The sequence below is a fragment of the Podarcis muralis genome, chromosome 1 (assembly GCF_964188315.1).
Source record: "Podarcis muralis chromosome 1, rPodMur119.hap1.1, whole genome shotgun sequence".
NCBI lineage: Eukaryota > Metazoa > Chordata > Lepidosauria > Squamata > Lacertidae > Podarcis > Podarcis muralis.
Window position 1 is genome coordinate 51,903,853 of NC_135655.1, and position 15,440 is coordinate 51,919,292.

A 15,440-nucleotide genomic window follows, 5' to 3' on the forward strand; every position below is an offset into this window, starting at 1 on the left:
TGAGCTCATGAACATTTAATGAGTAGCATCTTACTCTCTCCCCAAAGAGGCTAAAAACAACCAGTGTTCTAGCAACGTGTTTCTTCTTCAGACCAATAATGAAGAGGGATCACAGGCAAAGCAAAATGCAGATTACCTAGCCCTAGGCCAATTGTTCCTGCTTTAAGAATCATAGAACCGTAGTGTTCGAAGGAACCATGAAGGTCACCTGGCCCAAGCCTCTGCATTGAAGGAATCTTTTGCCCAATGTGGAGCAAAAACCCACGACCCTGAGGAACAATGTTTCAGAAACCATATACAGAAATGGTTTCCTAATGTAAATTGTGGTTGGATTCACCTTAGGCACTGTCTAGTGTACGCACTCTAACATTAGCACATATTGGGAGTGCTTCAACTAACAAACCGTCTTCTAAATTCTGAAATTGTTTTTATCTAGCCTTATCATCATTTCCACCAGAGCCTCTGTTATTTATCTGAAATGAACCAATTAAAACAATCAGATTATGAGTATTGGGACAGCTGGGTCATAATCTACAGGGCCTATAAAATGGCCAAAAACCACTGACAGTAAGAATATAGAAGCAAAGCATTTATACTCCCCACCCCCCACTTCAGTGAGTGGTAACCACTCTCTTGGAGTTAATATCACCAGTAAACCAACACAAGGGTGAATGGAAGCCTCTTAGTTGTGCAAACTAGTGCTGATAATGCTAATCTCTCATCCCCCATGGTATGTAGATGGCCTTGGGTCACACCAAGGCTCTCCAAATCCCAGCAGTTGTTTCTATGTTTAGAATAGCATCATGTAAAAACATTCTACATTAAGTTACCATTGTAGCGTTAATACCAACGATGCCTTAACCGCTGTCAAAAATGATCAAAACTATGCAACTCTTTTAACATTTCCTAACAAATCTTCCTTCTGTGCTCATCAGTCTCACTCCCTACCATCAGCCCAAAGCAGGTAATATTGCAGACAAGGAATTTCTAAAGTCCAACATAAAATGCTACTTGTCAAGTTGGAAGAGAGGCTACAAGAACGCAGACAAGGCACAGATCTCTGTGCCGCTGCTTCATTCTCTGTGTGTGTATGTGCATATCTGTGTGCGGAGTGAGAAGGCAGTGCATGAACCCTGGCAGTGGAAGTGACTAAAGCAGCCTTCGCCAACCTCACGCTCTCCACTTTCAGCCGGGGCTGATACAAGTTGTGGTCCAAAGCTGGAGGAGGGCACCGAGTCGGCGAGGGCTGGACCAAAAGTACGGTATATCTGCACCAGTTGTTGTTTTTCTGAACAAAGAGCTGCTGCAATCTGCACCTGATTCTGTTTGCTGTCCCTGATTGCCTAGGATAATTTCTCAATTCCTGCTTCCCCCCCCTCTGCTTTCATATGCAAGTCAGTGCCACATTTTTAAAAAAGCACTAACTCCCATACAATTACAACTGTCCTACCCCAGAGCTTCTCCCTCTGGCTCATTCTTCAACCCAGAGGTTTTCAACCTGTTTGGGTCCACGGCTCCCTTGACCAACTGCATTCTTTCTGCGGCACCCCGTGGGGCTCAGGAGCCCAGTTGTGTCACCCCTTGCCTGCAGAGCCAGAAGCCCCTCAGAGCTTTTCGAACACCCTCCCTTGTGCAGTGTTCCTCAGCCTCCTCACCACTCCCTTCTCCTTGGGAGTCCGCCAGTCAGCTACAGCTGCCTCCCTCCATCTCTGAGCTGCACCCCCCTGCCCCAAAGAGAGGTGCCTCCTCACACTGTCCCACAGGGGTCTGGGAAGCACACCTTGGTCAGCCTTGGACCTTGTATCCAGGGCTGCTGCAACAAACAGTTGTGCAAGCCTTTGGGAGGCAGAGACGTGAGAGGGCATCAGAGGAGGGAGGGAAGGAAAGAGGGACAGAGGCCAGTGTTGCCTGTGGCGCCCCGACCATCATTCAAGACACCCCACGGTGCTACAACACACTGGTTGAAAACCACTGCTTCGACCCATCATCTTTCTCTTTTTGCCTATGTGCCGCTTCTTATGCTACTGTTGTGCATTTATCATAAGACAACTCACTAAATCCTTCAGCTATCTTCCCTCCCACCCCGCTTTCCTTTTGTCTGGAAGCAGCCGGGCTGAGTTCTCTTAACAGCCCCAACTGCTTTACAATCCCGTGGAGACGCCACAAAGCACGAAGCCTCGATCCCTAGTTCTTTTGTATGACAACACATCAAGGTATCTGGGGCTTTCTTTGTTTTTCATTGAGCAGTTGCAGGGTGGAGGGAATGAGCTTTGAGTCCTGGATATAAGAATCGCGCATGTATGGGAACAATGCTAAAAGATTATTCCTGGGACATTTCCACTGAGCGAAAAAGAGGAGAAGGAAAAGACACCGTGAAGGAAGCTGGTGCAGATATACCCTAAGAGAGACTGCTTTAACAACATGCTACATTACCACTGAAAACGTACGGTTTAAAAAATAAAATCATATATTTATATAAATGAAAAGCTAGCAGCTAGCAGCATCGGTTCCAGAGATACTTTAGCACCAAGACCAATAGGAAGGGTCAGGGGGAAAATGGCAGGGTGTGTGTGGAGAGAGGGGATATGGAAAAGTTCAGTGTAACTGACGTCATTGCTGTATTTCCAAAACAATGCCGACTGGCATAAGGTTAGTCCCTCTGGAAACATGCCATCCTAGTAGTTCCGGGCAAAAAAAATCATTTTATTCCTGTGATTGTCCATTATTGTTGTGGTGCTGCTTTCTGCAATATTAGCAGGGCAAGGCACAGTCAGCAGTGGAGGTTTTGTGCTCATTTTGGCTTATTTAACCTGAAGCGTTGGGGTAGTAAAAAAAAAAAAAAAAAAAATCTCCACAGATGTGTTTATTTGAGCTGCAAATATGTTGCCATACCATGCACCCCTTTGAAAGAAGCAGTTCACAGGAATAAATACAGCATTCAGTTTTTTCTTTTGCCAGATGACTGAACTTCAAACCTTACTCAACGGAGGATATGTGAACCCCTAAGAGGACCTTGCCATGTGACGACAATCAACGACGGATCTTGCATTGATATCCCCTGCCACAGAAACATGGCAGGCATTCTTATACTTGTTATAAAAACCCAAACAAAGACACAACCCATTTATGATGATAAAGACCGAGTATAAATAACATAAAATTAGCATACATATTTTAAGCCCTGGAGTCTCTGCCCTGTTATGGGGCTTTGACTCGTTGGCTCTCTAGCTTCCACAGCAGCCCGGGTTTTCAGTAAAGAGTTTTATTTAATTTTTCTCATTGTCTACTATATAAAAATATAAATGCAAAAACACCCCACCCCACCCCAATAGTTCCCCATCTTCTGCATTATGCTATTTTCATCTGAACATGCTATCAATATTGTAAGATACATGAATCGTTAGTAGAATTTTCACTGGAGTAGCAGAAAAAAGGTTTTGCCTTACACTGAAAATGCCCACCGGTGGTTAAGACCAAGGAAGGGGCATCATGGGCCAATTGACAGAAACAACAGAAAATGAACCAGATCATCAGAAGAAGCTGCAAGAATCCACTGTAGCCTACGTGAAAATTGGGAAGCTGGAAAAGAAATACCAAAATGTAGGCACTGGGCTCCAAAATCCCAAGCATCATTAGTGGAGGGCTGAAATGGCTCAATCGCTAACTAACAAAGAAACAGAGAGAGCAGGAGAGACAGAAAGAGAGAAGACATACACACAGAAGCATAATGAGAAGTAGGATGACATTGGCCTGCCACGTCTAGCTTATAACATCGATTCAGTTTGAAAATATAGACTATGGCCCCAGCACATGATTCTGAAGAATGAAATGTTGCCACCTACATTGCAGCTGCCACGGTTGAAGATGTCAGTAAATGTTAAGTCTTGTCTCATTCATAAAAATTCCTCTTAGCTTCCATCAGATAAGTTTTAAATTTTCAGTGTTGGGCTTTACATACATACATATATAATATATATATATATTTCATATACTATATCAAAGCTTAGAGTATTGATTTTTTTTCTCTTTAAAAAAGGGATTCAACAGCTTTCTAAACGAGAGGCATTCCTTGCTAAATATCAGGGTAAAACTCCGACCCGTGGTCCATGCTCTGCAGCACTGGCTTCTGATCCAGGGAGGACATCCTGCTCAGCATTTCTGCAGACAGTGCGTAACTATTGCTAGATTTCTCCTCAAACCAACTATCTAGTGCCCTCTTGGCTTCGAAGTTGGCAATAGGTGGTCCGTTAACAGCAATTGTCAAAAGGTCACTGAGCTGCTCCAGGGTGAGCCGAGAGCGATTGTTCTTGCGCACTCTCTGCAGGGCATTGCGACCCTTTTCGCAGCAGGCTGTGGAGGTGGGAAGAACTTTGAGGATCTGGATGATTTTGTTTAAAAGAGGAAACCTCTGCCTGTATTTACAAATGTGGCCGATTAAATCTTTGAAACCATTTTTGGTATAATAATCCACCTTGAGTTCCCGCCATTCCATGAGCAAGCTCCCCCTGGGGTCCATGCCTTCTCTGCTCACTTCTGTGGAAAAGGTTGGCACGGCTTCGAGGTGCTCGAAAATCTGCACCATGTCTTCCCTGCCATAGCTCATGAGCTCCTCTGCGCTCCTCGGCCAAGCTGCGAGGTCAAACACTTGGCAGGCTTTCACAAATGCCCGGCTGCGAGGTTCAAACCTTTGAGCTAGAATCACCTGGGTCTTCTGGCATATCTTTTCTCGAATGGACTGGAATTTGGCTTCCGCCACCCGTAGGTTTTTCACAGCGACGCCATTGAAGCTTTCTCGAAAGCTCTCCTCAAACTCCTGGAGATACTCGCCGGGAGAATCGGAGAGCCTGCTGATCTCTTGGATGGCTTCCTCGATTTTGTCATCCACCTGCGACACAAGGAGGTATTCGCCTTGGAAGACAAAGGCAAGGCGCGAAAGCACGGCGATGACGTCCAGCAGGAAGTAGATCAGCTTAATCGACTGGTAGTCCATGAGGAACTGCAGGAGAGCCAAGGCAATGGCAGACGCATCTGCTCTTTGTGTTTGGCCGCTGACATCTTTGAGATGGGCCACCACTTCCAAGTAATCCTTGATCAGAGCATTGAGGACATTCTGCTCCCCGATGATCCACTTCACTGCTCTGATGTCTCCCAAAAACTCAGTTTCTTCACAGAGAGTAGCAGCAGTGACCCTCAGCTCGCACATCAGCCTGGGAGAGTAACGGTAAAAGCTGAGTAACTGCTTCAGATTGTTCTCTAGCTCCTCCAGGCAAGGAAGCTCTTTCCCACTAATCGCATCCAATATCTCCAAGTGCGGCTTGTGTACCATAAGAGGCAGACAGAGCAGCCAAGGCAGAGTCTTTCTGATTGTCATGTACATGTTAGCTCTAAGGCTGGCAGTGATGTTAGCACCATCGACTCCCAAACCAACACTCGGCTTTTCATCCTGCAGCCGGATTCCCAGGGCGGAGAAAGCCCTATCTAATGCTTGGATGTAGCTATCGGTTGCAGAAAAGCCCAGCTCCTGGAGAGAGAGGAATTCAGTGGCCGGAGGCCCATCGCTGCTGATATACTGCACGTAAACCGCAACTGTGTCGGCAAGCAAATCGTCGCTCTGCCCGTCCAAAATGATGCTGAGGAAGGGAGATTGCCTGACCCGTTCGACGAGATCTTCTCTAAGAGCTCGCGCAATGTGGTGGATCAAGATTTGACAGTCTCCCTCGTTCATATACTGATCCACCACTTTGAGCTCACACTTTCTCAGTAGTTCCGCAAGAGGCCTGAAGTCACAATAGGGCCGGCCTTCCATCGCTAAATGGTAGGCTGTGTTGAAGAGCAGAGTCATATTTCGGCACATCTCTTCCGTCTTCTCCGGGTGCATCCTGAGCCTGTAAAGTTGCAGGCACTTCTTGTGGAGGTTGCTCTGGCTGTGAAGTTTGATTGTGTGTATCTTGAACTGCTTGGAGCCAATGATGAAAGCCGAAGTCCGAGAGGATTGCACCGTATACTGGCGGCAGACATGGCACCACATTTCGTTGAGCGTCGGGGAGTACCTCAGAAACCAAAACTTCTTGAGCCACTCTTGCTTGAAGCGCCGAATCCTCCTGGTGACGGCGGACAATTTGGAAGGCTCGTCTGTGGCTGTTATCATGTCATTGGAGACAGATTCGTCTGCTGAATCCACTTCTTGGTCGTCGTCCTCCATGATGGTGGGAACAGACATGATGCTTTCCGAAGCTGCGAAAGAAAAGAAATGAGGGGAAAATGGAGAAAGTTTAAGGTAGGGTTGTAAGAAACAACACAAAACTGTTAGACAACTATCCCACATGCCCCCCTTGGCTACTCATACCATTTGCAGCAATAATGAACATGTTACTAGAGTAAATTTTGGTTTATAAACATTCCAAGACCCCCTCATTATCAAAAATCATAATTTCCAAGAGTCCATGCAAGCCTGGGTAGCAAATGCCACTCTGATATTCTGACTACTTTCATATTCACAAAAGGGCATCAATGACAGAGCATGTCCCAAAATGAAATCAAAAGAGCTTCGTAAAGAAATGCACACTTGCATTCAACCAACAAAATCCTTTAGATAAGAGAAAAAGGGAAAACATTAATGACATACTTCACACACATGCCACAAGCCAGTATATTTCATATTCAACATAAGAGAGTCAGTTGCAATTTCTAGGTAAGATTCAAAAACAACAATATGCTGTTCTTTCTCCTGCAAGGGAATGCATCAAGAATACAGCAAACAAATTCGCTGCAATGGAATTTTTTTATTGAAGGTGCCTGATTACAGTGAAAAGAAACATCATGTTTCATCATTACAGTCACAATCCCAAGACCACTTGCTCAGAAGACTACGTTCCTGCTTCATGAAACCCACCAACGAGACCTCAGGTGCTTCTCAGAACACTCAATGCTGGAACATATTTAGTCACGAATGTCAAACAAAATGGCACTCCTTATACAGTGTTTGAGGAACACTTTTCTTGTGTGCAACTTACCTGAGGGGTATGAAAATGCTTGGTACTCAGGTACCTGAGGAGGTAGTAGAGGTGCCTCGGCTAACTTGCCAGATCTTAGCATGTTTAGTTCAGCCTGCAACTCGCGAATCTTCTTCTTCAACCGTACACAGTTGGGACACAATGAAGTTGTTGGGATCTCAAGGGCATCATCCTGAGTCGATGCCAGAGACAGATCGGTGGGGCTGTTCACTTTAAATGACAAGGCCTCTTCCCCTTCGTCTTCCAGCAGGCCAATGTCTTTGGAGCTGCGGGGGACTTTCCACTCACCCTCATTCCTGCCTCTACTGTGATTTGGAGAGCTGTGATGAATACCAGGCCCACAACCTTCCGAGGCATCTCGCGCTTGAAATCTGGAGGACTTTCTAGTGGAAGGAGCAGAATTCTTTATCACCTTGTGCTCTTCCATCTTTGTTGGCTCTAGGGAAGCCTCTAGAACATCTTTGAAGATGAGGTCTATTTTCTTCTTCTTCGTTTGGGGTTGAGACACACCTTCTTCAAAGCTGCGCTTGTAGGAACTCTTCCCTTGCTTTGATGTGGTGAGCTCGAGGGGGTAGCTCATATCGTCTTGGTTTTCTAGATTTCTTTCTGACCTTTCCCTTAGTAATTTTTTATCTCCTAGAAAGAAAAAAATCAGGAGTTGGAATTATCAGTGGGAATTCCGCAACATTCCTCACCCCAAAGCAAAAGCAAACTGGGAGCACACAAATCTTCATTTTTCACATGTTTGCATTACCAATAAGGGAACTTATTGGAATGAAGGTCTCAGGAAACCTAAGACTGGAGATTTGTTTAAAAGGGAAAACAGTCTCTAGGAGGCAGCCATACAGAAGTAGGCCTCAGATGGTTTTAAGAGAAGACAAACTATAGGAAGGTGGTCTAAAATAACAGGCAGCCAACCTGTGCTGGAATGAGACAATAATGTTGAATGTGTTGGTTTGTTGAAAAGATAACTTTTACTTGGTAAAACGTATCCGGTAAATAATACATGAAGTGTGTGATGCAGAAATTTCCATGTGAAACCTGTAGGCTTGAAGGACCACTTTTTTATTCCAGAATGACAGGAAGCATGAGAACACAAGGAAATCACTATCTCATTTCCCATATCACTTACTAGCAAAATGAGGTAGGACTTCTGAGTGACCTCCAAGGTTGGTCCCGACAAGATTGCTAAAAGTATGGCCCCTAGCCAAAGTTCACCAAAATAAAGCGGAGAGGTTGTGCATACTAGCAGTTACTTAAAACAAAGGGAGTAGCCATATATCCTTACCTGGAAATTCAGAAGATGATGGGTTTGGTTCAATTTCCATCTTTCTTCTTATCTTGCAAATAACTCCAAGCATCAAGACACATGGTTGCTTCCCAAACAAGGTGCTGTTTTATGCTGCTATGTATATATTTTGAAACACGTGTGTGCTTTTGTGAGAGCTATATAGGAATTTCAAACGCTGCCAACAAAGTCCTGAACAACTGCAAGTCTAAAGCTGCTACGAAGGTGAGTACAATTCCAGATAGTGTGATGGTGCACGGGCACCTCATTATCAGCATTTATCTGTTGACGCCGCAAGTCTTAGAGTCTGGCTATAGAGATGAAGAAGCCAGGCAAGACTGAGCTCATGCCACAGCCTAATTAGTTTTCAAGGGTATGACAACTGGCTGGAGGTCCAGATTAGACATGGCAGATCTTTTCCCCTTCCAAATTACACTGTATTCTTGGACAAGAGTAGATCACAACTGGGCTTCTATTTCCATTCTAAATATGGACAGCAGTGCATGTAATCTGATGATAGTATGTAATTTGGTATTAAGTACAGAATCAATCAACCTGAGGGACCCATCTTCATTGTAAACACAAAACACGTTACTAACGCTCACGGGAGGAAAAATTAAATTAAAAATGTGTTTGGGCACTACTTGATGGAACCTTAGAAGGTGGGCCAAGGGTGGGTGAGTGCTGGCAGGCAAAGCTTTGGTGCCAGGCTTAGGGAGGTACTAGGGGCTATGGTTTGGGTCCAGACCTGCTATTCTGTGAATGGAAGAGCTCCTTTTTGTTTACAAAAGTAAGTTGGATCCAGTGCATGCTGCAGCTGTGTGCAATGGACCAGAGTGGGTGGGTGGGTGGGCAGAGAGAGGTAATTTTCACTTGTTTCCTCTTCTCCTGCATCCCCCTCCTACGATGTTTTGGAGGGTGTCCCAACCGTCCAGAGCAGGTGGGGGTGGGTGGGTGGGTAAGGCACGCAACACTACAAGGGGAAGAGAGAATCAGCAAAATTCACATCCCTCCACTTCTGCCTAGAGAAGCATCCAGTTTGTGGAATTCTGCTCTGCACAGCTCTGGATTCCAACCCTATGACTAACTACACGAGACAAACAAATTAAGGGAAATGACTAAATATGTGCAAATGCGCTTAATTTGCACAGCTTATAGAAAGGTTGCTATTTTAGTCATTTGGTGGTTTTAGTCAATTAAGTAATTGACTCTGTATACATTTGCATATGGATAAAGCAGTGCTTCTGAAGAAAAGCATCCCCTCTCTGTTTTTAGGTTAGGCAAGCACCTTCTGCAGCAACCATCATCACGGTCATTTGCAACAGAGAAGAGGGAATGCCTTTTATACAGCAATGTCTGCACAGATAGATTATGTAAAGTTCTTGAATCAAAATTACTTAACTTTTTTTTTAAGTGCTGCCCAATTAATTGGGGACAGCTTTTTAACCAACGAAGAGTATGTACTAGATAAAAGGCAACCAATAAAATGCACCAGAACTGCAAGAACTCTTCCATGGTGAAGGACTGCCAACCGCCCCAATATGTGAATTGCACCATTACGAGCAATTAAACCCCACATTGGGATTAATCTCCAGTCAGGGGAAGATTTTAGTCACAAGTTGCCTATTTTTGTCAGGAAGGCAGCAAGTTCAGATCCAAATTTAAGAACTCTTGGGTATCCACCAGTTAGACCTTATCAAAATTTGAAGCCACTTTCTTAAATCAAAATGCCGAGGAACTTTTAACAAAAATGCTCATTAGACGGAGATGCATGAATTCTGCACGTTGTTCTAGTGTTGAATTTTTTAAAAGCCAAATGCTGAATTTGGCTTCCAGCTACTCTTTCTGTGTGTAGAACTACATAATATATTGCGCTGTCATTAACCAAATGAATGTCAACCTTTTCCGGAACACGGGTGTTTCAATGAAAGAATACTCAAGAGGCGACTGCATAGGATTTCCTGTTGCGGTTTGTGGTGATGAAACGGACACTGACAAGGTATTTATGTACTTTTTAAAAAACACACACACACAATATTTCTAGCTTGTTTTTGCACATAAAGCCCAACCCGAGTTGTAGACAGAGCTCTGTGCAACAGACACCCTTGTGCCAGACTGTACCTTTTCATTCAGCATCTGCGCCCTGCACTTGTGATTTAGCAGCAGAGTACGTTCTCATGCAGACATGGCCCATAGGATATACAGAACTGCCTGATTCTGAGAAATACCATTGGCCTGCCTAGTTCAGTAATGACTTGCTCTCTGAGATTTCAGGCAATTCCCCACCACAACCACCACACACACCTGAGATCCTTTTATTGGAATGGTCAGAAAGGACTTTCCTTTACCTTTGCTGTGTTTACTTCTACCCCCCAGAACTGGGCATGGCTAAGAACTTAGGAAAGTTCTTTTAGTGAAACCAAAGAAGACAGGACTGGAGCTGCGCAAGACCAGGGTGGAAGTGTATGGACCCTTCTACTCTGCGGAGTCCCATTCAAGAGTCACACACACTTTCAAACATCGTCACATACTGCGGGGCCATGACACCTGTTACATTTTGCACCGATACACACAAAATATTTTACACCCACAAAGGGTTGTGGAGGCAGCAGGAGGAAAAAGCGACCACCACAACTTAACTTTGTCCCTCCTCCCCATTCTTCTCTCCCAACCTCTTTCATCAGTGCTGGAGACTGTTGAGAAGCACCTTCAAGTTGACTCATGGAAGCTGGCTCTCGCTCTAGGAAGGAACCCACAGTTCCCATACAGCAAATGCCTGTCAGCCTTAGGCTGATGGCCTATGGACAGAACGCATGTAAGAAAAGGGGGAGATTCCTCTACTATTGGCAGAAATCCCCCCCCCCCAAAGAACCTGTCCTCAAATTACTTAACAGCTAACGGGCACCGCCACCAATCTATCTCTACACCTGGAGCTGCGTCCCACTTCACTTGCCAACCCCCTGCTGCCATTGCTGTCTCTTCATCCCCAATTTACTCAAACTTCTGCCATTGTTTTAAATCACCACTCTTCCCCTCTCAGCGTCTCTCTCTTCTCACTCCCAATCCATGGCCACTGCTGTTGTGCAACCTGCCTTCACTTTTGCTCCCCCACCCCACCCTGACTTCCAGGATTGTGATGTGGCTCAACAAATCCTCCAACGAGGGCTCCCATGATGACATCCTTACATTTTTATTATATAAAAAGATATATCTCTGATGTGTATAAATGCCTGCTGCTCTTTGTCACCAGTGTAATATTGTGAAGTCCCTCTAGGTATTTATTTTGCAACGGGAAGAGGACCCTACAAAATGAACCACAAGCCAGAAAATCCAGTCCAGCAAAGGGCATTTCTTTCAACCTAATGCTTCTGACTCACAGGCAGGCATAAAATCAGCTGGCACACACACACACACACACACACACACACACAGCCCCAACAGTGCTATTTGATGGATTTCATTTCAACCAGCCATTCTGCTCCTTTCAGTCATTTTGTGATATGGAATGTTTTGTTTGCTGGTTTTAACCCCCTGCCCCCCAAAAAGAGATGTTTGTAGCTGCTTCAGGAGCCATCTTTGTCAGAGAAGAATGCTAGAACAAACTCAGAGACAGAAAAGGGAAGGGAAAGGCACCCACCTCTTGTGAGGTTTCTGTTGATGGTCTCCTGAGACATGCTGTGCAATCGCTTCATATAATCCTCGCTGTACCAGACCCTTAGCCTCTCCCCTGGCCGGATGTCTCGACAGGTCCGGAAGTAAATCCTCTCGCTGTGCTGGAAGGCCATGAGGTTCTGTTCTCTCTCCTCCCGGGATATGGCCACATACCTGAGAACAAGGACAGGGCAGTTTTTGACTTGCAAGGAGGCTTAGACAGAAAGGAAACATACAGAAGCCACAGTGCAGCATGAGTGACCTTCAAAAGGGAGACACAGGCAGAGGAGTATTGGATGGCATGAATAATGATATGCAACAAGCTACAAGGAAATAACATGCACACCGAAGGAATATCAAACAGCTTCTTGAATCTGGTATATAGTTGTTGCCTCTGTCTAGGAAGACCAGCATTGTCAGCGCAGGCTTTTAACCCATTTAAGAGGGACGGGGAACCTGAAGCCCACCTGACGTGGCTGCACTGCAACTCCCTGCAGCCTTAGCCAACATGGCCAATGGTCAGGGATAATGGGAGTTGAATTCCAACACCTGGGGAGCCACGGGTTCCTCTTCAGTATCCGAAAAGCCTGCTTGTAAAATGTTTACAATAGCCTTAGATGCTGGACCCTTGGACCTCACTGCTTCTCTTTTCCTCAAGCTTCACTCCCACTCTGGTAGCCAACAGCCAATTCTTGTAATGGGCCTATACAGAACAAGCTGCTGCAAAGAAGCCATTTTGAGCACCCTCCACATAGCAGCTGCACAGCGAGAAGCATTTCAGCATCTGAAAACTTTGCACCAGCATCACCTCCCCCTGCCAGTTTTTCTCAGCGATTGATTGAGATCATTGACAAATCGCTTCCCACAAATCATTCCAAAGCACTACAACAATAAGAAACAGCAACAATAAAAAAGATAGAAAAACAATGTCAAATCCAATTTCATATCTCTTTCTGTTTGGAAACGAAGGATTTCCAAATGGAAAGGGACAACGGTGGTAGTCAGATTTCTTACTGTCAAGAATTACAAGGGATAAGGCTGCTGTCAGGCAACCACACAATCGCCACTGTCATGAGCGCAAAAAAATAGGCAAACACCAAAAACTGGCTCTCACAAAGTTGGATGCCATTCTGGCAACCTCATGAGAAAACTATTTGTCTACCATCACCAAGCCACTAAGTTACAGCTCAAGGGTAATACCAAAATCCACGTCAGGGATTTTATTTGTCAATGAAAATATTACAAAACAGCATGCAGGGTTTCCAGTACTCTTTATCTGGCAAACGTGGAAAGTTCTTATTATATAGCACTTGTATAAGTTGTGTTCCAAAGTTATTGGGTGGAATTCAAAACAGTGCCAAGGAGATCATGCCATCAGTGCAATCATCTCTGCTTGGCCTGATGGAACAATTTGTCCTCTCCTTTCCCTGCATGCTGTTCCGGGATTTCTCCAGACCCCCCAAAAGCCAATTTCTTCTGGAGGCAGGCAAAGGGGTAGCTCTTATTAACCCTGTAAAGTTTATCAGTCTTGCTTTCCCATGTTTTAATGAATTTATTGCTTGTCTATTCTACAAGGAGCTCAAGAAGGCATACACAGTTCCTTCCTATTTATGCTCACAACTACACTGAGGTTGTTTAGGCTGAAAGATAGTGACGGGCCCAGTTTCACTCAGTAAGCTACATGGTAGAGTGGGGATTTTAACTCAAGCTTTAACCACTGGCTGCCATGTTACAGATGAAGCAGCTGAGAGACAGTGGCTTGCCTAAAGAAACCTTAAGAGTCCATGGGGGAGATGATCAAGAAGGAACTTGCTTGTATCTCTTAGCCATCTTGACACATTAGCTTTACCTAGTTAGTCACACTAATCCTTGGTGTGCACATTTCGATAATCTGCATGCATAAAAGTAAGCAAGTTATCAGGTGAGGGGCAGAGACAATATGAAAAACTTACGTTACTAAAACCTAGGCTTGGTACTGAGTGAGAGAGAGAGGTTGCTGGAGCAAGAGTATTTTTCCAGTAATTGTATGGGAGCCATGTTTCAAATTTAATTGAGAGTTACTGATGATTGTGCACAAACCGTGCTTAGTGGATTGCATCTATATTGCGGAGCTGGCAATGTTTGAATAAGAGAGAGGGCAGAGGTCATGCCGCATTACTTCTGCTAGCATAAGAGCTACTCCTGGGAATACTCCCTTTTAACAGCAGAAACAGCTTCTGCTCTTCCCCTGCAAGGTGATTTATCATATACCACACCAGCCACTTCCATTAATATCCTTCTAATATGTGTCCGCTGACCATACTTGGCTGTCATGCTCATATTGCACCGCACTACACTTTTGCAAAATAATTAATCACAGTGTCAGAAAAGAGACAGGTGAACACTAGACTCCAAACCTTCGTTTACTGCGTAGCAGATGACAGAACAAAAGCTGTTTAGAACTTGGCATATTTAACACTGATCCAGACCCCTTGGATACGAGTGAGCTGCCCTTCCCCTCTCTGCCTCAGTTTTAGTTTTCTGCTGACTGACTGACAACTCAATTTATTACACACATGCTATGAGTGTGCAGGCAACTTCTTTCACAATCCAATATACAGAGGGGGCTGCTTCCATCTATATTTTTGAGAGACTGGGGAGAAGACACATGCATGAAGCCAAGGGATCTGGACACCGCAGGGCTGGGATGGGGAACCTGTGGCCCTCCAACTCTTCTTGGACTACAAATCCCCATCACCTCTGACCATCAGCCAAGGTGGAGGGGGATGATGGGGAGCCCAATGTCACCTGAAGAGCCGCAAATTCCCCATCACTGCTGTAGAGTAAGTCAAGAAGAACAGAGCAGCTTCTGACTTTGTAACTGAGCTTCCCCCACCCCAGCCTCATTGCCTAGATTTGGTAAGCCAAGAGGAAGACAGAGAGGGGAAAGATGGTGCCATTCCAGATAAGCATCAACTCTCAAGATTCACTCCTTTCCCCAGTTGCACTAAGTTTTCATGGATTTGCTGAAATCAGATGCACTCCTCAGACATTTGGACACAGGAGTTGCTCTGACCAGGGTTTTTTTTTCTTTCCTGGTGGTGGTTGCTCTGTTTTCTTTTTAAAGGAAGAAAAGCTCAGAATCAGTCCTAAATTAAACAATTCCATTCAGTTAAATGAACATCTACTTCTTTCCCAGATGCACTGGGAAAGCTAAAAGGCACTGGCCAAGGGTCTCCCTGTCCCAGAGCAAACTGTTGTAGTAATCTGTTTGAAAGAACGAGTCACCTTTTTATGTATGCATATGTGCTTTTATACAGGCTGTGACAAGCTGTGACAAGCAATCCCAAAACCTAATTAGAGATTCAGAAGATGTCTCTGAAAAAGCTGTAAGAAACTTTCATGCATGGATGCTCAACTCTTGGATATACCTAAATGGACAGTTGAGATCTCCAAACTATCTTTGAGAGATCCTCATGAAATCCTTATTGCTGTTTCAGGTAAGCTGT

General features: G+C 44.8%; 1 protein-coding gene across 2 annotated transcripts in view; it reads right to left on the reverse strand.

Annotated features, from left to right (window-relative positions):
• Positions 1-2,837: 2,837 nt before the first annotated feature.
• PRDM11 (PR/SET domain 11) overlaps positions 2,838-15,440 on the reverse strand; it is a 43,714-nt gene continuing 31,111 nt past the window's right edge. The window contains exons 6-8 of one of the 2 annotated variants that reach the window (XM_028727455.2): positions 11,939-12,126; positions 7,014-7,649; positions 2,838-6,234 (exon numbers count right to left, since the gene is read on the reverse strand). In XM_028727455.2, coding sequence (XP_028583288.2) covers positions 4,073-6,234; positions 7,014-7,649; positions 11,939-12,126 — 2,986 coding nt within the window. In that variant the 3' untranslated portion in view covers positions 2,838-4,072. The remainder of the gene's footprint in view (positions 6,235-7,013; positions 7,650-11,938; positions 12,127-15,440) is intronic. The other variant, XM_028727460.2, reaches the window with a different exon arrangement.